At 43.5% G+C, this 25,243-nt stretch overlaps 1 protein-coding gene across 4 annotated transcripts in view; it reads left to right on the top strand.

Annotated features, from left to right (window-relative positions):
- Positions 1–24,780, top strand: part of Ddx58 (DExD/H-box helicase 58) — a 52,425-nt gene extending 27,645 nt beyond the window's left edge. For 3 of the 4 annotated variants that reach the window (XM_040737580.1, XM_040737582.1, XM_040737586.1), the window contains 11 exons: positions 321–579; positions 1,941–2,103; positions 3,458–3,562; positions 6,052–6,209; positions 7,125–7,260; positions 9,738–9,886; positions 14,347–14,437; positions 14,985–15,155; positions 16,100–16,249; positions 21,171–21,316; positions 23,787–24,780. In XM_040737580.1, the coding sequence (XP_040593514.1) occupies positions 321–579; positions 1,941–2,103; positions 3,458–3,562; positions 6,052–6,209; positions 7,125–7,260; positions 9,738–9,886; positions 14,347–14,437; positions 14,985–15,155; positions 16,100–16,249; positions 21,171–21,316; positions 23,787–24,083 (1,825 nt within the window). In that variant the 3' untranslated portion in view covers positions 24,084–24,780. 4 annotated transcript variants of the gene reach the window in all.
- The last annotated feature ends 463 nt before the right edge of the window (positions 24,781–25,243 follow it).

The raw sequence follows: 25,243 nt of genomic DNA on the forward strand, positions 1-25,243 counted from the left end.
GACTTGATGGCTGAAGTCAATATTTAGATGATACACTGGTCATTATTAATGATTTTGTACTTCATCTGACATTACTCTTTTAAGAATTATTCATCTCCTAATGACTTGAAGAATACCTATATCATGACCAGTTATAGCTAGCTTACACTTCCTGATCACTGGCTTTGTGTCAGGTTTGGGTGAAAGCTCAAGCTACTCCCCAGCTGTACTCTTTTGGGCCTAGGGGGAACCTTCATTATTTGTAGCTCTGATCTAGTGTGTCATCTTTGTTTCCTTGTTCACACTGCAGTTGGTAATAAGGGATTTATGTCATTTCCCAGGTACAGTGTAGCAGGCGTTTCTGGGGCAACCACTGAAAATGTCTCAGTGCAGCACATTATTGAAAACAATGACATCATCATCCTGACACCCCAGATTCTTGTGAACAGTCTCAACAATGGAACCATCCCCTCGCTGTCCGTCTTCACCTTGATGATATTTGATGAATGCCACAACACCAGTAAACACCACCCGTACAATCAGATCATGTTCCGGTACCTAGATCAAAAGCTTGGACAGTCGCCAGACCCACTGCCTCAGGTATTTCCGGCCAGCTGATGTCTCAGAGGAGCCATAATCATTCGAATCCCATCTCAGATTCTAGGTTCTTCAGCTACAACTCATTGTTTAGTTTTTATTCATTTCATTTGAGAAACAGTTGTCCTTGGTATCCAGGGTGGGTACCCTTCACAGAAACCAAAATCTAGGTTGCTTAAGTCTCTTGTATGAGATGACATTGCATTTATATATAATCGATACACTTTTCTCCTACATACTTAAATCATCTCTGGATTACAAAAATTATACAGGATAATGTAAATTTTACATAAAAGTTCTTATACTGTATTGGTTAGGGCATGAAGGTGGGAAAATTTATACATGTTTAGTATTTATAAGGTTAAGTTTTCACAGGGAGCTGGGGACGTAATAGTTATGTCACAGCTTATCATGAGGTTTGCTGCAGAGATGGGCAAAGGGAACATAAGATAGGCAAGACCTACAGAGAAGAGAGGAACCAACAGACCTTTTCTGGGTAGAGGGCTTCATGACTGTCAGTAAGAGGGTGCTGTGTGTCCGGAGGCAGCGAGGGATGAAAGGGCGTGGCTTAGCACAGGAAATGAGTAGCACTCTGTTCAGTGCCACATGAGAAGAATCACTTCAGACGGTCCTTCCTAGATGGGCAAGAAGGAAGGGAATCTTGTGTACAATTCTCCTTTCTCTCGATTGTAGGAGAGGCAGTTGCTTTGCTGAAAATTATCAATGTAGAAATGGGAGCGAGAGTTGGAGAGCATGAAGATTTGAAACAGTGGATGAGAACTGAGATGGATACTATAAAGATTGATGCTGTTATATGAGGGGCCCAAATAGGGCTGTAAACCATCAATTGAACACAATTCTTTAGCTCTAAGAGTTGCCCATTTCCGAAGTACAGGTTAAAGGACAGCTGGTGTAGTACCCACAGCTGGTTCTTTTCAAGTAGTGTTGGTGGCAGACAGATTTCTTACTGGTGAGTTAGTCATTTATAATTGTCGAGTTATTACTGGAGGAAGTTACCTCACTGAATCTGCACGGCTCTCATTTTAAGTAGCCGTTTCCCCTTCACTGATTGTTGAAGGTACTTGTCAGATCTCACAAGATGATGGGACATGGATGGGACTGGAATGGACATGCCATTCCTTTTTGTTACCGTTATGATGTTTTCCTCCTTAGTAGGAGACACGGGGATAAAGGAAAGGATAGCTCTTAGGTCTGTCTGGAAAAGATTTCCTCTCCGTCCCTACTCAGGCCAGTGTCTGGGTGAGAAGATTTATTTAGTGCTTCACTTTGGGGATGGGGGGCTCTTTCTGCTCACGACATCCTGGAGAACGTCTGAGAGTCAGTTTGGGGGATGCTCCTTACAGGTCATTGGGCTGACTGCCTCCGTTGGTGTTGGAGACGCCAAAACCGTAGATGAAGCCATGTTCCACATCTGCAGACTCTGCGCCGCCCTGGATGTGTCCGTGATAGCCACGGTCAGGGACAACGCGGAAGAACTGGAGCAGGTTGTTTATAAGCCCCAGAAGGGTAAGTGGGACTCAGCAGCGCGCCCCTCGGGGGTTTGTAACTCCCTGCTCCTCCCACGTCAGAGACAGCGGTGAACTCTGATGTTGCATTTGTTTGGCAAAGGTATTTTCACTCCACACTTCACCAATAGTCACATTTGCTCTTTCTCCCTCATTGACTTCTTCTCTTGAGTGATGCATGAGCCTTAAAGGGACAAACTTTCCTGCTCTTTGTCTCTAAAACCCTTTCAACAAGCACCAGCAAGAGAGCAAAGGAGTTAAAGAGAAAATTTAAGCACGTTGATAGCCAGCGGCCTGGGTCAGGCCTCTGTGCTCCATGCCCTAGACAGGTACTATGGGATCATCTTGGTCCTGTGTGTATCTGAGAATTGCATTTGCAGTGATCTGAATCATAATAGCTATCACCAAAAGACCAGAACAGGTTTACAAAATGAGATTCCCTAGCAGATTATTATTGACTAACTAGCCTTGGAAGCAGGGGGGTACAGTAGTTACAGGAGGCCTCATCCTGGCCTGAGCCCTGAGTCAGTGACCCAGTGGGGGTGCAGTGGAATGGGGGGCCCAGCCCTGTTCACTCCGGAGAGTCCCCCGTGGACAGTGTGAAGAAGTCTCCCCCCACCCTTTTCAGTGCTCGTGGATTTCTCTATAATTTAAGCCCTTTGAGTTTCTCCTACTTCCAAGTCTTGTAAAGCCTACGCTGCTTTCCCGGATTCTGCAGACCCTCCATGTGTCCCGTGTCCCAGCCGTACTTCGTGTAAGGCTGCTCCTTGTTCCCGCCTTTCTCCTTCCCGTGCCTATCTTCCAGCAGCCTCCCCGGAGAGACCGCTTTCCCTCCCCTTGCAACATAAGGCCTTGCCCGCACCTGCATTGCAGGAGCCTGGGGGTGGTGGTGGTGAGTTTAGGAGCACACCTTTCTTTCATCCAAGAATCAGTCTTCCGTGCAGCATCGGGAAGTTCTTGTCAGCTCTCTATTGCCAGAGCATGGCACGTGGCAGGCGGTTCTTTTTCTGCCCAAAGTACACAAATGTGATAGTAAGGCCAATAGGAACACTCTTGGGGCTACAAGGTGTGGAGAAGGAGGAAAGGAAAGAGGGAGACGGAGCTGGAATGTGGCGTTTGCAGAAACCAGGGGGCTGCCAGACCTGTCAGAGTAGAGGCACCAGGAAAGCTAGACTGACGGCTGGACTACGCCTAGGCCAGGAGGGACATTAGACGCAGGCAGGAAGCCGATTCGAGGCTTTTAAGCATTTGCTGTGATTTGGAGCCTGTGGCTTTTCAGAGGGCAGAGAAGGGTTTGGAAATGGCAGCGTTTGACCTGTGCGTCCTTCAAACTACTTACGTTCCTTCGACCCCAGTCTTTAGGAAAGTGGAATCGCGGACTGCAAACACATTTAAGTCCATCATATCTCAGCTGATGAGGGAGACAGAGAAACTGGCAAAGAATGTCTCGGAGGAACTTGGTAAGTCTGTGCTAAATCATGGTGAGATAAATCTCATCGTTTTGTGTCCCTTCCACTTGGGGACAGTCATATATTGCTCGTTAGCGTCTTTTCAGTTCAATGGTGAGATTATATCCAGACGTGGACTGATTTATTCTCATTTATTCACACATATTTCTCCCCTCTCTCTATATCTTCTTTATCTCTTCATCCCCCTTTCCACCTTCTGTATTTTCTCTAGTCCGTCTTAACAAGATTTATTTTTATTTTCTGTGTGTAGGTGTTTTTGTCTGCATGTATGTAAGTGCACCACATATGTGAAGGGAGTGTAAGTTACGTGGGAACTAGAGTTACAGACAGTTGTGAGTTACACATCTGCTGGGAATTGAACCCACATTCTCTGGAAGAATAGTGGATGCTCTTAGCCATTAAGCTGTCTCTCTGGCTCCCAGTTCCTGAGACAAGGTCTCTTTCTGTATCCCTGGTTGGCCTGAAACTTGCTATGTGACTAGGCTGGCTTTGAACCTGCAGAGTCCTCTTGCTTCAGCCTTCTGAGTCCTGGCATTGCTAGCATGAACCACCATATCTGGCTTGTATGTAAACTTTCTTAATTCCTGATTATTTAGGCACCTTGTAAGGAATTTTTTCATTCTCTTTTGCTTTATTTTCTTTTTAAACCCAAAGCAGGTTCACCTGGACATACATACCTGAAAAATGGTCTCTTTAAATCATCTTCTAAATTTACTTTCTTTCTTCTTTTTTCTTTTGAGACAGAATCTCTATATACAGTGCAGGCTAACCTTGAGCGGGAACCCCAGCCCCCACCCCCACCCCCCACCCAAGATGCTCATCACCACTGGGACTCCATTAGATCTGCATTGATCCCATCCAAGAGCAATGTCCCCAGTTACCTAACATCCTCTCACTGACCTCAGCTCTGGACAGTGTCACCATCTCTGAACCTCACGACTCTGGGGACTAGCCCTTCACCACATGAGCATCCGGAAGACACTTAAACAAAGGACAGCACTGGGAGACGAGTTGTGGCAATGAATCTATTAGGGGCCCTGAAGTTGTGGGTAGCATGCTCTCTCCTGTACAGTTTTGGAAACTTCTCTGTAGCTGCTTGGCAGGGAATGGACTGGAGAGAAAAGGCAGGTGGTAGTTAGGAGGTGCGTGGGTCACCTAGGAGCAGGGTGACATGGTCTGACTAAAGTGATGAATGACGGACGGGGATGGGATTGTGCCACTTTTACTTTATTATTCCTCACTGTAACTAACATCCACACTTCCTCCCGTCCAAGTCCTGTCAGTAACCCATTTCCTATAGCACAGAATACTTTCCCAGCTTCTCACATTGAGTAACTGTTGATAACCACCTCATTTGTTCCGGAACGGGACTACATGCTGAGACCCTGTCTGTGGGGTGGAGGCAGGGGAAAAGCTCGCCACCATTACCCGTTGGGTGCCGGTCCTTTGTTCTATATTATGAAAGTGAGTGGGTGAGGGGAGGCGTGTAACGCATAAATGCATTTCTGGTCTCTGAATTTTGCTGTACTGCGCTTGTCTCAAGAAGTCCAGGAGACTAAACTGTAGACCAAGCCACTGTGGCCGTTTCCATCACCTTCTGCCCACGCTGGCGTCTCCTCCGAGTCTGGGCCACTGTGCACCCTGCATATTTGAACCAAGCAGCCAGAGTTAGCTCCAGCTGTGCACACAGGTGCATCTAGAACAAACATCTGTGTGCTCTGCTGAGTGGTTGGTGCTGACCTCACGGGAAAACAGAAAGGCTGTGTCGGGTACTGCTGCTCCCATTTTTATATACCTGTCTCCGATGAAGCTCTTGAGGCAATGGTGTCTTTGTTTTTAAAGGCAAAGTTGTGTTCTTTTTTTTTTTTTTTAATTTCTGAATTACTTTGACTGTCAGCCGCTTAAGCTGACACTACATAGCTGGGTTTGAATTCTTGCTATACCCACACAATGGGAGCTGTGTAACTTTGGGTAAATTACTTAGTTTTCCTCTGATAAAAGATTTATTTAAAAAATTATGTGAATGTACACATGACCATGTGGGATGAGTGCTGTTGCTTCCAGGGGCCAGAAGAGGGCGTTGAATCCCCTGGAACTGGATATACAGGTGGTTGGAAGTTACCCAACCTGAGTGCTGGGAACTGAACTTGGGTCCTCTGCAAGAGCCTAACTGCTGAGCCATCTCCCCAACCCCTTACTCAGTCCTTCTGAACCTGTTTCCTCTTTTGAAAATATTAACCTCAGGAAATTAGAAAAAATTAAATGCAGGTATGAATGTAAAGCACTTTGACTTTAGGTCATTTAGTAAATAATCATTTTACTTACAACACACACACACACAGCTGAAAACTCAGTCTACTTCAGGGTAAATATCCTACTTATAATGATAAGAAAGAAAATTACAGGGTGAGGCATGTCAAGACCAATTGTATTTGTTTGTTTGTTTGTTTATTTATTTATCTATTTGTTTTACCCTCTAGGAAAGTTATTTCAAATTCAAAATAGGGAGTTCGGCACCCAGAAATACGAACAGTGGATTGTCGCAGTCCACAAAGCGTGCATGGTGTTCCAGATGCCAGACAAGGAGGAGGAGAGCAGGATTTGCAGAGCGCTCTTTCTGTACACGTCACACTTACGGGTACACTGCTGCTGCTCCACACGGCATGCTTTGGTCACTGCATCTCCTGGGGTCTGCACTGTGGCAGCTGAGAGGACATTGGCTTCTCATCCTAGCCAAGAGCTTAATTAGGAGCTTTCCAGAAAGCCATCACCAACCTTCTTTGCTTTCTGAAACTTAACTGCAGGTCTACAAGACTGGAACAGAGGCCCAGAGGTCTATGTCAAGCCTCTAGCTCTGCCTTATTGACGTGGTTAGGGAAAATTGGGCGATGATGAAACACGTGATTGGGAACCACCATCTCTGACTTCAAGTCGTGGTTCCTGTTGCCACATCCTGAAGTCTGTGTGGTCTTTACTTTGTAAAAGTCACATACGTAGATCCCTGGGGGCTCTGGTTAACAGAGAAGAATGGGACAGCAGTCACATCCGTCACTCTGTTGCTATGCTGTGAGAAATATTTAAAGGCTTGTTCCATACATAGCATGTGTTTGCGGAATTTTACTGCTTAATGGACTTTCACCATAGGTGGTAAGGGCCACCATTCTGAAATGCCCACACACGCTTTAGTTATGACGCTGGAATTTAAGGGGAATGTCAGCACCACAATGCAGTGTGATGTCAAAGCTGACTTGCTTTTACTATTGTTTCTTATGATTCACTGTTTTTCCTTCTCTCCCAAGGTGGAATTTTACAATACGAAGTGACTCTACTTAACTAATATTTCTAGCTAACTGAAACAAAGGGAAACAAGCTTTTGGTTCAGAGGTTTTTAATTATAAATCCGCTAAGGGCATTCGCCTCTAAAACCTCAGCTGTGCAATTTGAGAAAGCTTTTCTTGAAACTGGTTTTGTGCTAAGTATAGCCGGTTGAACTTGGGTGTAGTGGATGTGCGAACTTGGAAATGTATTGAGACTCACCTTTCGTTTGAAACAGAAATACAACGATGCTCTCATCATCAGTGAGGACGCACAGATGAAAGATGCTCTTAATTACCTTAAAGCCTTCTTCCACGATGTCCGAGAAGCAGCATTTGATGAGACCGAGCAAGATCTTACGCGGAACTTTGAAGGTGAGGGTGACTCGGAAGTCACTGGAGTCTGGTGACTTGATGGGTGGTGTGTACATCATTTAGCATATATTTATTTGCTTATGCTGTTGTGCTGGGTTTATGATGAGACAGTTTAGGGGCTGTGATGGAGCGTGGCCTTAGCATGGCTGAAACTACAGAGACTACAGATAAAACAAAGCAAAAGCCTTAAAGTCAACCAACCAACCAGCCAACTAACCAGCCAGCCAACCAACCAACCAACCAACCAACCAACCAACCAACCAAACAAACAAACAAACAAACAAACAAAAAAACTCAGGGTTCGGCTTCAGAAGGGAAAACATTGGGATTTGAAAAGTTGCTCTCCTCAGTTAAAAGTGGTAACATTCTGTTTACCTCAGTAATTCAAAAGGTCTAATAACACCAACATGTGTTTAATGATGTTAAGAAAACTACACTTTATGAATGCTCCTTTTTTTTGTTTCTTTTTTCAAGACCGAGTTTCTCTGTGTAGTCCAGGCTGTCCTGGAACTCATTCTGTAGACCACTCTGACCTCAAACTCACAGAGATCTCCCTGCCTCTGCCTCCAAAGTGTTGGGATTAAAGGCGTGCACCACTGTCTGGCTTCTGTATATTCTAATAATGAGAAAAATGCCCCTCCTGCCCTTACATTATATTCCAAACCTGGGAAGCAGTAAATGGAAGAACATGTTTTCTTTCTCCTTTCAAATTACTTTTCCTAGAAGCAATTACTACTAATAACTTTTTTGTCTATACCAAATTATTGAACATATATATATGTTGATAAATTATTTAACCAAATTACTTACCAAATTATTTAACATATATATGTATATATATGTTGATAGACATACAGTTAGATGTCTGGGGGAAGTGTATATACAAATTGCATTTTTGTATTTTAAGTTTTACTGATATGGGGGATAATGTAGCACCCAACTCACAAATAACAAACACGAAATTCTTCACTATAATTACTTTTAGCCATTTGTGGTCCACAGAATGCTTTTGGTGGTCTTGGCAGGACCCTTATACCCATAACCAAGTAAAGATTGAAATTGCCAAATAAATGCAGTTCTGATATGGATGCCGGGTCTATATTCTATTAATGCTAGGAGTAAGAACAAAAGGAAACAAAAGAGACACGTTGGAACTTGGCTGATTTTTCAGTGAAGTAAGCACTTTTTTTTTCTGAACTAGGTAGTAGTTTTCAAACACAGGGAGGACATTTCTACATTTTTACATGGTTCATAATAACAGCTTAATCTAATCTGCATTATATACTTAGCATTTTACAAAGTTTGGACCGCCAAAAAAGGATGAAGCAAGTGTTATCTTCATTTCCATGTATAGGTATTTCTACTATAATCAATTTCTTTTTTTCTTAAATAATTTATTTTTATTTTATTTGCATTGGTCTTTTTCAGGCATGTATGTCTGAGGGTATCAGACTTGTAACAGACAGTTGTTAGCTGCCATGTGGGTGCTGGGAATCGAACCCAGGTCCTCTGGAAGAACAGTCAGTGCTCTTAGCCACTGAGCCATCGTTCCACCCCCTACTATAATCAATTTCTAACCACCAGTATTTCATTGAATTTGTGTAAAATTGAATACAGACTGACGTTTCTGACATACATACCTATAGATATGCACATATATGCATACACAACTCAAAAGCACAGCTTATAGTAAAATGTGATAAAATGAATTAGGAAATTAATGAGCATGGCTATTTGTTATATTTGCTTTTTGTATAAGTCATTGAACTGCAAGGATATAGAATAGAGTTTTTAAGGTTATATTTAAAATAAGGTCTCATCCCACAAGTCTCAAGAACTTAACAACTGACCATCATAGTGTGGTTTGATCTGGTTCTAGCATACCACACATTGTTTTAAAGATAAGATGTTTTGTGATTCAGTTTTTGACTTAAAGTGTCATTTTGAAAGCACACCTTTAATCCCAGCACTCGGGAGGTAGAGGCGGGGGGGGGGGTGTGTGTGTGTGTGTCTCTGTGAGTTCTAAGCCAGCCTTGTCTACAGAGCCCATGACAGCTAGGGCTACATAAAAAAACAAAAAAACAAAAAACACCTGTCTCAAAAACCAAATAAACAATATGTATCTTTTTGATCTTTCTGTATCAGGAGGGTTATAACTCTTAACAACAACATTGAATTTCCATCATCTGGGTAGCCTAAGATCTGTGAAGTTTCTCAGTTACTCAGTGTTTCATAGTCTCAACATCTCAATGACTGTCCTAGGAATGTTCTCCACGGTTTTCTAAACAGAACTGTGAGTCAGAGTCCTAGCAGTAGATTGCTAAACTGCTTCTCTAAAGGGGTACACCAGTTGGACATTAGTGTTCACTTCTCAGATTTCTGGCTAACAATGGAGAGGTTGGCCGTTTGAAATAGAAAGCCACAGTCCTAAAGCTTTAACACTGGTAAACCTTTTGCAAAATGTTCCCCCTTTGCAGAGAAGCTGGAAGAACTAGAAAAAGTTTCCATGGATCCCAGCAATGAGAACCCTAAACTCAGAGACCTCTACTTGATCTTACAAGAGGAGTACCACTTAAAGCCGGAGACCAAAACCATTCTCTTCGTGAAAACCAGAGCCCTTGTGGATGTAAGTGTATGTGTGTGTGTGTGTGTGTGTGTTTGCCCCTGTGCATGCACAATAGATTGATTGGCTCTACCTTATTGAACAGGTTGCCCTTTCTTCACTGCCCTGTAATCAGGTATCCATGCATGCATGGGTCTGTGCTAACTGTTTATCCTTACATTAATACCTCATTGTTGGACTTACCCACAGTTATAAGTCTTGGCACTATGGAGTAAACACTCCTCCTTTTTAAGACTTTCTGTTAAGATTTTCACTTCCAGCCATCCCGGAGGTGTTGATTTACATGTGATTAGTAACTAATATTCTTGGACATCTTAGATGTTTAGAAGTTTGTCTTGAGATCATCTTTAAAAAGTTCGTTTAGACCCTACCCAGAGTAAAATGACAGACTCTAGATATCCCCTATGTGGAAGGATTTGGCAATAGGGTGGGAGGGTGGGGGGGAAGGGGAGTGCGGGAGGAGGGGAGGGAGAGGGAACTGGGATTGACATGTAAAACAAGCTATTTAAAATTAAAATAAAAATGATATTAAAAAAAAGTTCGTTTAGTCAGATTTTAAAACCTATCTCAAAGTTGAGCTTTCGGGCTGGAGCTACAGCTGAGTGGCTGAGCACTAGCCTAGCATGTATGAGTCGTTTAATCCCCAGTTCTGGAAAAAAAAATTGGATACCATCTTATTGTTAAGTTTAAGATTCTTTTTGTAGGATACAGGGGTATGAAGTGTTTTGAGCTGCCGTGCAGCCTGATTTTTAGTTATCTTTTATTTTCTTTTTGGTTTTTCAAGATAGGGTTTCTCTGTGTAGCCCTAACTATTCTAGAACTTGCTCTATAGACCAGGTTGGCCCAGGTTGGCCTTGAACTCACAGAGATCTGCCTGCTTCTGCCTTCTAAGTGCTGGGATTAAAGGCATGCACCACCACCTGCTAGTTTGGTTTAGTAATCTAAACATATTTCTGCACACAGAATGTTTCTAGTGTGTTTTTTTTTCCTGGCTTTAGATGGTGTTTAATTAAGGTCACAAGATTTTTTTCTGTTGTGGTCTAGAATTTTTTGAATTTTTATATATAGTGTGAGATATGGTTGAATGCGTGTCTCCCCCCCCGTTGTCTGTTGACAAGATAATTCTTTATTGAATTACTTTGTAACTTAAAGAAATTTACTTGACTATATTTGGATGGATTGATTTCTCTTTCTTATTGATTTATACATCCGTTGCCATGATATAAACATCAGTTTGTGAATCCATCCTGTAGCTTGAGTACTGTAGCTTTCTAATAAGCTTTGTAAAGGGGCAATGTGAATGCTTTAACTCTTCTAAGTTTTTAAATCCACATTCCATTTCTACTGTGTACATTTTGGAATTAGGTTGTCCACATCTGCTGCACCAGCGCCAGGGTATCAGGAAAAGAGAGACAGACGTCCATTTGTTTGTCCTAAGAGAATGCATGGGCTGCCTTTATTGCCAGGAGAATGCGTGTGTGTGTCTTCATTACAAGTGCTAAGAGGTCTCCCTCTTGTAAGAGGGAGGAGCTTTATATATATGTTTACAGCACAGTGGAAAAACCCCAGGTAGGAGAGATTGTTGTTTTCCTCCTGCTAGATGTTGATGTCAGAGGGTCAAAGCCAGGGCAGTAAGCCAGGACTAGAAAACAGAAAGCACTTGGACTGGAAAACAAGTTGCACTTGTAGGCTGACCAGCAACTCACAGAGACCCCGTGGGGTTGGGGCCCAACATCTCCCCCCTTCTTTATATATAAATTAGCACCTATCTCAGGTGACTAGGACGTTAATGTTAATCTTAGTATATAAAAACAAACATTTATAAACAATATTTGGGGATGTGGGCATCGTTCTTTCCAAACTACTTCCTGCTGTTAAGGGGCGCTGAAATACCATGGGGATCATGACAAAAAAACAAACCCCAGAAACCTGTTGACGTTCTTGTTTTTGTGGTCTGTAAGGCTGCATCATCTCAGCTGTTTTAGGTGTTGGATCACCTGGGCCACTGCTTCAGGTGGTCTTGCTTTATCAAACCATACTAGTCTGGAAGGAACCCACAGCTTTTTATGTTCTGTGGAAACAAAAGCAGAAATTCCTCTCCCAAGTAACCTGTCCTTTCTCCCAAGTAACCTGTCCTTATATTTAAATTTAGAAGTTAAAGCCTTTTCAAAACATGTAAGTTGGATTAATTTAGCAACATTAATAATCAAATGTCTTTTAGCAGTTTTTGTTCCTTTCTTAGCAATTAAACAATTTAAAGACAACACAACTGTACACAGTATCCAGACACTCTGTGTATTTTCCATTCTATATACTTTTATCTTTTCCTTTTCTTTTACTTAATACCAATACCTCCTTTATTAACTGTTACCAATTTTTAATTCACCCACTTTTAATCCACCCTCCAACCTAGGGCGATCTCTCAGGTTCCCCTTTCTTTCCCGACCTTGGTGTCAGGTGAAGGCCTGGAGATTTAATCCAATCCACCCTCCAACCTAGGGTGATCTCTCAGGTTCCCCTTTCTTTCCTGACCTTGGTGTCAGGCGAAGGCCTGGAGATTTAATCCAATCCACCCTCCAGCTGAGGCGATCTCTCAGGTTCCCCTTTCTTTCCTGACCTTGGTGTCAGGCGAAGGCCTGGAGATTTAATCCAATCCACCCCCCAACTGAGGGCAATTTCTCAGGGTCCCCTTACTTTTCTGACCTTTGTCAGGCGATGGCCTGGAGATTTAATACAATCCACCCTCCAACCTAGGGCAATCTCTCAAGCAAAGCCTGGAGATTTGACCATTCAATTTTACTGTTAGAAGTTGAGGTACCTGTTTAATTCTTTTCTTTCTCAAGTCTCTCCTTCCCTGAGTCTTCTTTCTGGTCGATCTTTCCCAGTCTTTCCAAGTCTCTCTGGATCTCAGTGGGACCGCCAAATGCTGCACCAGCGCCAGGGTATCAGGAAAAGAGAGACAGACGTCCATTTGTTTGTCCTAAGAGAATGCATGGGCTGCCTTTATTGCCAGGAGAATGCGTGTGTGTGTCTTCATTACAAGTGCTAAGAGGTCTCCCTCTTGTAAGAGGGAGGAGCTTTATATATATGTTTACAGCACAGTGGAAAAACCCCAGGTAGGAGAGATTGTTGTTTTCCTCCTGCTAGATGTTGATGTCAGAGGGTCAAAGCCAGGGCAGTAAGCCAGGACTAGAAAACAGAAAGCACTTGGACTGGAAAACAAGTTGCACTTGTAGGCTGACCAGCAACTCACAGAGACCCCATGGGGCTGGGGCCCAACACACATCTATGAAAACTATCCCCCAGGATCTTTTTTGAAGTAGCATTCAATTTTTGGGTAGATATGGTAAGAAAGACATCTTAACTATATTGAGTCTTCAAGCCAGGAGCCATAGTGTATCTCCATTTATGTAGAGTTTCTGTATTATTTCTGCTTAATAGCCAATTTCCTACAAAGATAGAGCCAGAAAATTACCAACATGAGTCAGCATCTGGAAAAAACTGGGTGCTGTTGTTCGAGGTCTCACTGTGAAATTGCACTTTAAAATAATTCACATTGTGGACTGGGGAGATGGCTCAGTTAGTAAATATTTGAAGTGCAGGCATCAGAACCTGGATTTTAAGTTCCCAACACCACACAAAAAAGCTGAGCACAGTAGTGCATCCTTCTAATCCCAGCTCTGGAGAGGCAGAGATAAACAGAGCCCTGGAGCTCTCTGGCCAGCTAGTTTAGTCTACTTGGCAATCCCCAAGGAGATGCTCGGTCTCAAAAAGAACTAAGGCGGGTGGCTCTTAAGGAATGACACCTGAGGTTGACCCCAGGCCTCCACATGCATGTACACACATATGCTCACCCCCCCAACACATGGTCAGCCATGTACATGCACACATCACACACAGATTTTCAAATTGCAGTTGTCTGTTGCTGACATGTCACCATGTAATTACACATATTGATCTTGCATCTCAAAGTCTTGCTAAATTTACTTATTCTGTGTACCCATTGTTCTGAACTTTGTCTTTTTTTAATCACTTAAAACATCTCACAAATTATAAGTCACAATGAACCACAGAGTTCTAGACCACTAGGATGTATTGCTTTTTGGAATTTAGGGTTTGTCAGTATCTTCGTTTTGTTTTGTTTTTGTTGTTGTTGTTGTTTGTTTGTTTTTTCTTTTTTCTTTTTTGGTTTTTCGAGACAGGGTTTCTCTGTGGCTTTGGAGGCTGTTCTGGAACTAGCTCTTGTAGACCAGGCTGGTCTCGAACTCACAGAGATCTGCCTGCCTCTGCCTCCAGAGTGCTGGGATTAAAGGCGTGCGCCACCACAGCCCGGCATATCTTTTGTTTTTATATTCTATGTATCATGTATGTATATATGTATGTATCTAATACTCAATATTGAATTAATGCAAGGTTTAATGTTTACAAGTAGTGTTCAAATGGTCATTGCTTCTCACTTTTAGGCTTTAAAGAAATGGATTGAAGAAAATCCTGCACTGGGCTTTCTAAAACCTGGCATATTGACTGGACGTGGCAAAACAAACCAGACAACAGGTATTTATGTATAGTGAATTAGATTTAGGATAGTATTATATAAAGTGTAATCCATGTTTCATTATTTTGTGCTTATATCAGTCAGAATTCAACTAGAGAGATAACGCTACTAGGAGATTGCACGTGAGTATATGAGGCCTCCAGAGTGCTGGGATTAAAGGTGTGAGCCACCACTGCCCAGTTGGATGGTTCCTTCTTGTTTAATAGCTAACCAAGAAAAAAAATATGAACTTTCATAAAAAGCTACAGGTTTTTTGCTATCTGAACATTTTCAAATGCCCTCATCTGTAGCATTTTATTTCACAGGCTGTGAAACATGTTATAATGTCTGTGCCTTACTTTCTTCATCTGTCAAGTGGAAAAATAATTGTACCCAACTCATAGGGTTAATGTGAACAGTAAAATCTGAGTTAGGTGAAATCTGATGTACTGTGTGCTTTTATGTTTTACACAATAAAAATAACTTCAACTTTTAAATGGTTCCTAATTAGCAGCTGGTTTTCTCTTTCATGAATGAGTTGTCCAGTGACCTCTTTATCCAACACAGGAATGACACTCCCAGCACAGAAGTGTGTGTTAGAAGCATTCAGAACCAGTGGGGATAACAACATTCTGATTGCTACCTCGGTCGCTGATGAAGGCATTGACATTGCTCAGTGCAACCTGGTCATTCTTTATGAATATGTGGGCAATGTCGTCAAAATGATCCAAACCAGAGGTGAGAGCAGCTGACGCCATTGTACCTGGCTCCCGCTTTGTCTGGCTTGTGGGTGTTTGTCCTTTGTCCTTTCTTCTTTACTGAGCTGTATTGTGTACTGATGGCATACTTGACTCTGGTACTATTAGTCTAAAAGCTGATGTCCCTGGTCAGGATTGGGTGGTTGTGGTTTTACCCACAATACTTAGTTGTGACTCTTCACAATAGACTGCTTAGTGGCCAGGATTTCACTGGCATATTTATGAAAGTATACTACCCAGTAGACCTGAGGCTTTGCCAGCCAACGAGTAGACCTTTCATGGATGTGGTGAGTAGCTCCTGCACTTCAGGCTCCTTCCATCTCAGCCAGGCCAGAGTCTTCCCTCCTTTCTCTGTTTCCCAAGAACAGCCCCCACTTTACCCTTCCTGAATAATGTCTCCCTGTCACTCATCATCCCCAGCTATGTCTCCTTCTTCTCTGTTTACTGCATTTTATGTCCTTTTCTGTCCTCATTACACATAGGCCAATTCTCCCAGCCGGAATACTCTCTCATTCAAACGCCCATGCCCCTTTATATCTGTCTCTGCAAGAGCACTGGCGATCTCTCACCTGTGTTCCAGGGGATATAAACCTCTCTCCACATTGCAAGAGGGTTCAGGAGGGAGTTGCTCATGGAGCCATTACTGGGGGCTCCTGCCGGCCTGTCTTTAAGTCAGTGTCTCTGATGATATGGCTGTGGAATCACATTGCATCCCTGGAGACCCTAAGAACACTAGCTGCAGGTGGACCCCGGTTTATCTGTATGTTTGCCATGCGGCCTGGAACCTGCTCTTGAGTCTCCTTCTCGGTTCAGCTTCCCTAGAAAGAGGATGCAGTGAAGCAGAGTCGAATTCTAGGGATACACCTCACGGTTTTTGTATCTATTTTCACACAACAAAAGTCCAAATAAAATGTTTTCTGACAGGCAGAGGAAGAGCAAGAGATAGTAAGTGCTTCCTCCTGACGAGCAGTGCTGACGTGATTGAAAAAGAAAAGGCGAACATGTTCAAGGAAAAAATAATGAATGAATCCATTTCAAGACTTCAGGCATGGGATGAAATGCAATTTGAAAAAAAAGGTAAGTCTTTCTGTTTATTTGTTTTGTGCTACTCTGTTGGAATCTGACTAGAAATAACAAAGAACATAGTTGGTGCCGAGTGTGTGTGAGTATATGTGTGTGGTTTATGAGTGTGTGTGTGTTTTTGTGTGTGTGTGTTGTTTTTTTTTTTTAAGAGGGTCCCAAGTAGTTCAGGCTAGCTTTGAACTTAAACTTGCTATGGAGCTGAGGGTGATCTTGAACCTCACATCCTCCTGTCTCTACCTCTCAAGTGTTGGAATGAGAGATAAAACCGAGTGATGGAATTCATGAGACATGAAACGGAGGACATATGGGGGGGACCAGCTAGAGGTGGGGGGGACTCAGTGTGGGGAGGGGAGAGGGCAATGATAACTGAACGGCATAACAGATCTGTGTGAAAATGCCATAAAAGAAAAACAGAAAAGCTATTGTGGTTCTTGGGGTTGTTGTGCCCAAGTTGCAAAGTCCTCAGAGACCACCAGGAAGACAGACCCATTAAAATGCAAAAGCAAGGGTTAAAGATTCTTCATCCACCCGTGACAGGGACCCCGTCTGGCTAGCTGTCGCAGCTCTTAATCTTTTATTTTATTTTTTATATGTATGGGTGTTTTGCCCACATGTATGTACGTGACCCCTGTTCTTAACTCGTGCTCTGACAGGCAAGAAGAGTGTGTCAGATCAACTGGGAATGGAGCTTCGATGTAGGTGCTGGGAATCAAATCTGGGAAGAACATGTAATGCTCTTAACCACTGAGCTGTCTCTCCATTCACCTTGATCTGTATCTTAAAAAAGGAAGTTAAAATCTGGGCATGGTGGCACACACCTTTAATCTCAGCAGCTGGGAGGTGGAGGCAGGCAGATCTCTCTGAGTTCAAGGCCAGCCTGGTCTACATAGCTAATTCCAGGACAGCTAGGGCTGTTATATAGAGAAACTGTTTCGAAAAACCAAACCAAACCAAACCAAATTAGATCAATTACTCATAAAGGAATGTGTAAATCATGTAACCCTAATTATTATAAAGAGTAAGTACATGTCATAAGTGGTTTCACAGTAGTGAAAACTTGTTTTTTTTTTTGAAAACAGGAACATAACCCTTATGTAGTAATTTGAATGTAATTGGCCTCCATAAGTTCATAGAAAATGACGCTATTAGGAGGTGTGGCTTTGTCGAAGTAGATATAGCCTTGTTGGAGGAAGTGTGTCACTGGGCTCAAGATACTGCCCAGTGTCTCAGGAGACTTCCTGTTGTCTGCAAGATGTTGTTCTCTCAGCTGCTTCTCCAGCACCATGTCTGCCTGCATGCTGACATGCTTCCCACCATGATGACAATAAACTGAATCTCTGAAACCATAAGCAAGTCACTCAATTAAATGTTTTAATGTATAAGACTTGCCATGGTGTCTCTTCACAACAATAGAAACCCTAACTAAGACAGCCCACTTTTCTTTTTTTTTTTTTTTAAGATAGAGGCGTTACTTAGCCCAGGTGGCTGTAAATTCACTATGCAGCTAAGGATGACCTTGAAGTTTTGATCTTCCTGCTTCCAGATCCAGATGCTTTGTCCACCTCACCCAGTTCCACTCCTCTCTGTTTTATTTACAAAACCGAGAAAATCTAAGAGGATGTAATGTGGAAATGTTAACATACACAAAACAGGGATGTCCTATGATACTTTATTGAGAGAGAAGTCACTTATGTGAGAAGCCAAGAAAGGTGAGAACCAAAAGCCAAGAAAGTCGAGAATCAAAGGTCCACATGCTGCTCTCTAGGCCACAACTGGAACCCAAAGAGAGAGTGTCTCCTCCCCCTCGCTCTTTTTATCCCCCCCTGTGAACACACCCAAATGGTCGTGGTCAGTGCTATGGGTACATAGACCTCTCCCTACAATTTCCCTTTTAGTCTAAAGAAAAGATTTAGACTTAAAACAAAACTAAATTGTGTCAATATACAATGTCTCAAACATATATAAAGCGTATATACATAGTAGCTCATAAACAAATTATAATCTACGTATATCCTATCCTAAGCATATCTATCCCATCTCAACCCTAAACATATCTGAAAGAGATGCCCAAGTCTGAACATCTTCCAATCCCAACCCTAAACAATTGAAAACTAACTCTAACAGGTGTAATGTCAACAGTAAGGGAAGAGGGCGTAGTATTCTCTGAATTACTTCCTGCTGAAATGGGATGACGATAACCTCATGGGATCCTGTAGGAAGATGTTAGTGTAGTGAAAGTCTTAAGTGGACTGGCTACAGTATTTGTACCCTGTTGGCGGGAGATGCTTGACTGAAGTTCTAATTCTGATTGAAGTTCTTGTCCAAGGCTTTGACCAGAGTGTAGAAGGTGCACCATATCAGTTAATTAGCCTGGAGTTGTATGGAGCGATGTAGTCCCAAACTGGTTTCAGGGTACGTGCATGTGAGCACACCCAAACGGGCATGGTCAGCGCTATGGGTATGTAGACCTCACCTTACAAGGATGGGCTTGGTAGGAAATGCCTTTAATTCCAGACCTGCAGAGGCAGGCAGATCTCTGAGTTTGAGGCCAGCCTGGTCTACATAGCAAGCTCCAAATCAGCCAGGGTACACAGTGAGAAAATAAGAAAAAGAAAAATCTTTGGTGTGATAGTATGAAGGTTGCAGCCTGGGAATATCATACATATAGCTCATTATACATTGTAGGTGTGACAGTGGTAAATTCTTAGTTTTGTTTCTTCTGAGAATACCTTGATTTTCCCCTTCATTTTTGGAATGGGGATTTGATGGGCGAGAGTGATAATTCTTTTAGTATTTGAAAAATAACTATGACACTTCCTTCGGCCTTGCTGCTCTTCACATTTCAGAATTGTTTGGCCATTATTTCTATGACTTTCCAAATCTTGCTTTGTTTCTGGACTCTAATGACATAGATGTCATGTGTAAAAAAAAAAATCTTCAGTAGCTGTGTATGTCCCAAAGAGTGTTTTTGGTTTGTTTGTTTTTTCTTTAGTCTATTTTCTTTGTGTTGATTGGGGGTAATTTCATTTGTTCTAGTTTAAATGTATATTATATATAATATAGTATGCATTTATGTGTTGTCTGTACCAAGTTCTCGTCCTGGTGCTCAAGGAGGCCAGAGAAGGGCATCAGCTCTCCTGGAACTGAGCTACAGAGAGTTGTCGGCTGCTCTGTGGATGCTGGGAACTGACCCAGGCCCTCGGGAAGAGCAGCCAGTGCTTGTTATGGGCTGCTGAGCCATCTCTCAGCACTTATTCTAGTGTTTAGTTCACAATTGCTCCTTGGTCCCCTCCAGTCCAGTCCATCTGCTGAGCTTTTAGTTTGGGCTGTTATGAACCTGTGTATTTCCCCATAATCAAATGTGTGTGACTGTTCATGGAAGCATTTTTATCCTGGCTGTTAAATTCTTTACCACATAATTCTTGTCATTTTGGCATCAGGATCATTGCTTGTCACCTTTCCATTCAGTATAGTTCATCCTTTTTTGTGATACAAACAGAGGCGTTTGAAACTTAGGCATTTTCATTTGCTGTTCCTGAGACTCTGAACCGTAGCAATCCTTTGTTCACTGGCTTCTGGCTGGGCTCTGGTTAGGAGGTAGGCCACTGCTTCATCACCTTCTGTGGGAGCAGATGTCCAGCCTCTGATGGTAGCAAGGGGAGGGGCACACTTGGTACTGCTGGGTGGAGGGGGAATTCTGTTTCCTCATAGGGTCTTACTGGACTGTGTGTAAGAAGGGAGGGGTGAATGGGGTCTATGCTTTCCATCAATGGGGATGAAGACCCTGCTCCATCCTGATAATTGGGGCCTAATTATAGCTTTGTAAAGTAGAGATCTTAGTTTCCCCTTGGTGCTGGCACAGGTAGGGAGGGGTTGGGCTACAGTGCCCTCTCCCAGGGAGGAAATCAGTTATATTGTCTAAACTTTAGGCTCTAAAGATTTTTGTCTTCGAGGTTGATCTTTTCCATTTCTTTCCTGGGGGACAGCAGGTTTTCCTTGGGACTTTTTGTTTCTCCCTCTGAGCACTTCTGATGCCAGCTGCTTCAGTTTCAAGTCTGCACATATAGACGAACAGAAAATCCAGGGAGGGACCTACCATCACGTTGTTCCCAGGACCCCAGTGTTTCTGGCCGGTCTGCCCTTTCCTCACTCTTCATAACCTGTCATTTGGTTTGTCATAAAGCCCAGTTCTTTCTGTTCTCGGCCAGAGTCCACATTCTGAGTTAGAATACAGCTGCACTATGCAGGCATTACACTGTACCGCTGGAATTCAGTGCTATATTTTGTGCTTGAGGGGAGGTTTCAGATAGAGGGCTATTCTCCTCTTGATCCATTCCTTTGACTCATGCCTGAAGCATCCAAATGTTAGGTCGATTTGAGAAGGTTTCCTAAAGTTTTGCAAACCACTGAAGTAGAAAGCATGGATTTGCCAGGCATGTTTATGGAAGTTACTGAAAGATTAATGGAGGATGTATTTAAACACTGACTGCTGAAGAGTTAAAAGGACCAAAGGAGTCCTGCCTCAACTAGATGATGGGACAGACTTAGTAGACTTCCTATAGGAGGCCTTACCCTTTGAGAGGAGCAGATGGGAGGAGGGGGGAGTGGAGGGAGTGGGAGGAAAGGAGGGAGGGGGAGCGGGGATTGGAATGTAAAAAATAAATTAATAAAAAATAAATAAAAAAGAAAGAAGAATAAACAAACAAAAAAGGACCAAAGAAATTGAGGTTGACTTTATATTATAAACAAAGCAATACAAATAGGTACTGTATGCTCATGTTATATTTGAGTGTGTGTGTGAGTGTGTGTGTGTATGTGCATGTGCACACATGTGTACACGTTGTGACCATGTGCATTTATTTATCTTTGTGTGCTAGTTATGGTCATTCAAGAGAGTTTTCTTTTGGCATGTAGATTCACCAGATACAGTTGGATGAAAAGTTCATCAGAGACAGCCAGCACAAACCACAACCTGCCCCTGATAAGGAGAATAAGAAACTGCTGTGTGGGAAGTGCAAGGCCTTTGCGTGCTACACAGCTGACATCCGGGTGGTTGAGGTGAGTGGCCCTGGCAGTCTGCAGTTCCCGCTAAAGCTCGTCATCTCCCGGAGAAATGTTTGCTGCAAGGACGCTATTACTTGTGTTGTGACTGTTGGCCATGGTCCTTGTAGTAAGAAACACAATCGTGCTTATATGCGGGCGCCTGAAAAGCTGATGTTCTGGAAGCACACGATAGAGTAGTGGTGCTAGAGGCCAGGGAGGAGAGGGAGGCGTAACTACAGCTGCCCCAGTCAGGCAGGGTGCTAGAGGCCAGGGAGAAGAGGGAGGACTAACTACAGCCGCCCCAGTCAGGCAGGGTGCTAGAGGCCAGGGAGGAGAGGGAGGCCTAACTACAGCTGCCCCAGTCAGGCAGGGTGGTTGAGAGTCAGGGTTCCACCACACAGCAGGCCAGTTCCGCTTACAGTTTCCAGTTCATTACAACTTCTACAAAAAAAAAAAAAAAAAAAAAGCAGATGAGGGAAAGTCAAAGCTTCATAACATGAAGAGATGACATGGAATGCTAATTACTCTGATGGGATCATTCCGTGCTTAGGTTAATTATCATACTGAACATTATATGCACGGACAGTTGTGTGCCAATTTGATAAAAAAATAAGGTTCTTTTGAGCCGGGCGTTGGTGGCGCACGCCTTTAATCCCAGCACTCGGGAGGCAGAGGCGGGCGGATCTCTGTGAGTTCGGGGCCAGCCTGGTCTACAAAGTGAGTTCCAGGACAGCCTCCAAAGCTACAGAGAAACTCTGTCTCAAAAAACCAAAAAAAAAAAAAAAAAAAAGGTTCTTTTGGAAGTCTCACTTTGTGGACCTCACTGGCCTTGAACTGTCTCTGCCTAGCTCCAGAGATCACATTTGTAATGAAAGCAAAACCCCTTATTTAAAAAGTGTAACACAGCTGAGGGCAGTGGTGGTGCACACACCTTTAATTCCAGCATCTGGGAGGCAGGGGCAGGTGGGTCTCTGAGTTAGAGGCCACCCTGGTCTACAGAGTGCCAGGATATCCTGGGTTACACAGAGAGAAACCCTGTCTTAAAAAAACCAAAAAGAGAAAAGGAAAAAAAAAAAAAAGGTAGCATTTGCAAGTTGCTTTCTACTTTTTCCCCCCTTAAAAATTTTTTGGGGGGGCTGGAGAGATGGCTCAGAGCTTAAGAGCACTGACTGATCTTCCAGGGGTCCTGAGTTCAATTCCCAGCAACCACATGGTATCTCACAACCGTCTACAATTCAATCTGGTGTCCTCTTCTGGCAGAACACTGTATATGTAATAAATAAATAAATCTTAAATTTTTTTTTTTTTGAAATAGGGTCTCTACACAGGCATGGCTGTCCTGAAACTCACTCTGTAGACCAGGCTGCCCTTGATCTCACAGAGACCCACTTGTTGCTGACTCCTGAGTGCTGGGATTAAAGGCGTGTACCACCACGTCTGGCCCCTTAAAACTTTTAATTAAATATGAATGCTGGTGTAATTCTTGCTACCAGTGATGGGTGGTAGACGGATGGACTACCTAGGGGATGGGACCATTTGGTCAAGAAGCATGTTACTTATTAGGAGTGACCTCTGTTTTCTGAATCTGATTCTTTAGGTGGAAAAGGTCCTTTCAGCTCCAATTTCAAAGGCTTCTTGTTGACAGTGGCCACGTTAGTCCATTTCCCTGGAGGATGGGATCTGGGTCTGTGCTTGTTTCTGCAGGGTACACTCTTTTTTTTTTTTTTTTCCTTTTTTTTTTTTTTTTTTACGAGACAGGGTTTCTCTGTATTGTTTTGGAGGCTATGGGTCCACCCCGGCCTTGAAATCACAGAGATCCGCCTGCCTCTGCCTCCCGAGTGCTGGGATTAAAGGCGTGCGCCACCACCGCCCGGCTTCTGCAGGGTACACTGTTAAGTCAGCTACAGCCCAGCTCCTGAGCCTCTTCACACACACTGACCCTTGGAGTTCATCCCTGTGCTTTGGCTTGTGCCTTTCTGGCCTCTGGTGAACTAGTACCGTCTTCTTAGGGGCTCTGCACACTGCACTTGTATTTCCTCCAGCCCATGAGGCCCAGTAAATGGGCCCTTCTCCGACCTGCAGTAAATGGGCCCTTCTCCGACCTGCAGTAAATGGGCCCTTCTCTTCTCCGACCTGCAGTAAATGGGCCCTTCTCTTCTCCGACCTGCAGTAAATGGGCCCTTCTCTTCTCCGACCTGCAGTAAATGGGCCCTTCTCTTCTCCGACCTGCAGTAAATGGGCCCTTCTCTTCTCCGACCTGCAGTAAATGGGCCCTTCTCTTCTCCGACCTGCAGTAAATGGGCCCTTCTCCGACCTGCAGTAAATGGGCCCTTCTCCGACCTGCAGGAGACTGTCCAGCCTCTCCTGTTTCCATCTGTACAATAACAGAGATCCCACTCACTCATCCTCCCTGGCTGGTGAGCAGTTTTTAAGCCCTTTCCAGACTGCTTCTAACATTGTTTTGCGTTCAATGTCTTCCTCGCAGAAATCCCACTACACCGTCGTTGGAAAGGCTTTTAAGGAGCGCTTTGTGTCTAAGCCACACCCTAAACCAAAGGTCTATGATGGCTTCAAGAAGGATGCAAAAATATTCTGTGCCATCCAGAACTGCTGCCACGACTGGGGAATTCAAGTGAAATACAAGATGTTCGAGATTCCAGTCATAAAAATTGAAAGCTTTGTGGTGGAAGATATTGCAAGTGGAGCTCAGAACCGGCACTCAAAGTGGAAGGACTTCCATTTTGAAAGAATACAGTTTGACCCTGCAGAAATGTCTAACTGACCTTGGGGCTCCTGAGTACAGGGAAGGATGGCTTGGAGTGAAGAAACAATGAACCAGTCCTTTGTCACACAAGCTTACACTGTGTCGGAATGCCAGATAACCTGACATGTTTGTTCCGAGCAGTTCTTATCCCCACGAAGCGCGTTTGCATGAACTGGAGCACTGAATACCTTATTCGCCAATAACTCAGAGCACTTGGCAGTGGGGGGGGGATTAAAAAAAAGTCCCTTTTATGCTTTTCAGGATTGCCTGCCAATGAACACACAGTCACTCAATACATCCGGACTGCTCAACCTGCCACAAGCTGACTTTGCCCTTAAAGGCCACCAGGCTCTTCCAGGTCTTTTTTTTTTTTTTTTTTTTTTTTTTTTTGGTTTTACGAGAAAGGGTTTCTCTGTATTGTTTTGGAGGCTGTCGGTCCAGCCTGGCCTCGAACTCACAGAGATCCACCTGCCTCTGCCTCCTGAGTGCTGGAATTAAAGGCGTGCACCACCACCACCACCACCACCACCCGGCGCTCTTCCAGTTCTTGCATTGGACTCTTTTCCTACTTTTGGCTCTGTCACACTCCTTTGGATCCTATTGGTTTCTGTTTCTTTCCAGTCTTTTCCCATTGGTTTTTGTGGACATAGTGATTGCAAGGTTCAATATGCTCACATGTATATATTAAAGTGACATATGCCTTTAAAATTTAAAACACTATAGCAGACAGCCATGCTTGCTGAGAAGGTATTTTATACTGTTCATTTACTATACATCTTACTCTAAGATCCTTTTAACTTGGGCAATTTCCCCTCCTTGATTAGACATCTCAAATCATGTCCCTGTCTCCCCCTCCCCAATACCCTTTCTCTTTCCCCTTGAGACAGGACCCCTCTGTAGACCTGAAACTAGATATGTAGACCAGGCTGGTCTTGATCTCAGAGATCTGCCCATCTCTGCCCCTCTAGTGCTATGATGAAAGGCTTGCCTTTTAAAAAAATAATATTTATCTTTATTAATTTAATTTTTACATTCCAATCCCCATTCCCCCTCCTCTCCTCCCACTTACCCCACCCCCATCTGCTCCTCAGAGAGGGTAAGTTCTCCCCAGGAAGTCTACTAAGTCTCTCCCATCATCTCATTGAGGCAGGACCAGGGCACCTCCCCACCTCCACCCA

The sequence above is a fragment of the Mesocricetus auratus genome, unplaced genomic scaffold (assembly GCF_017639785.1).
Source record: "Mesocricetus auratus isolate SY011 unplaced genomic scaffold, BCM_Maur_2.0 Super-Scaffold_6730, whole genome shotgun sequence".
Classification (NCBI taxonomy): Eukaryota; Metazoa; Chordata; class Mammalia; order Rodentia; family Cricetidae; genus Mesocricetus; species Mesocricetus auratus.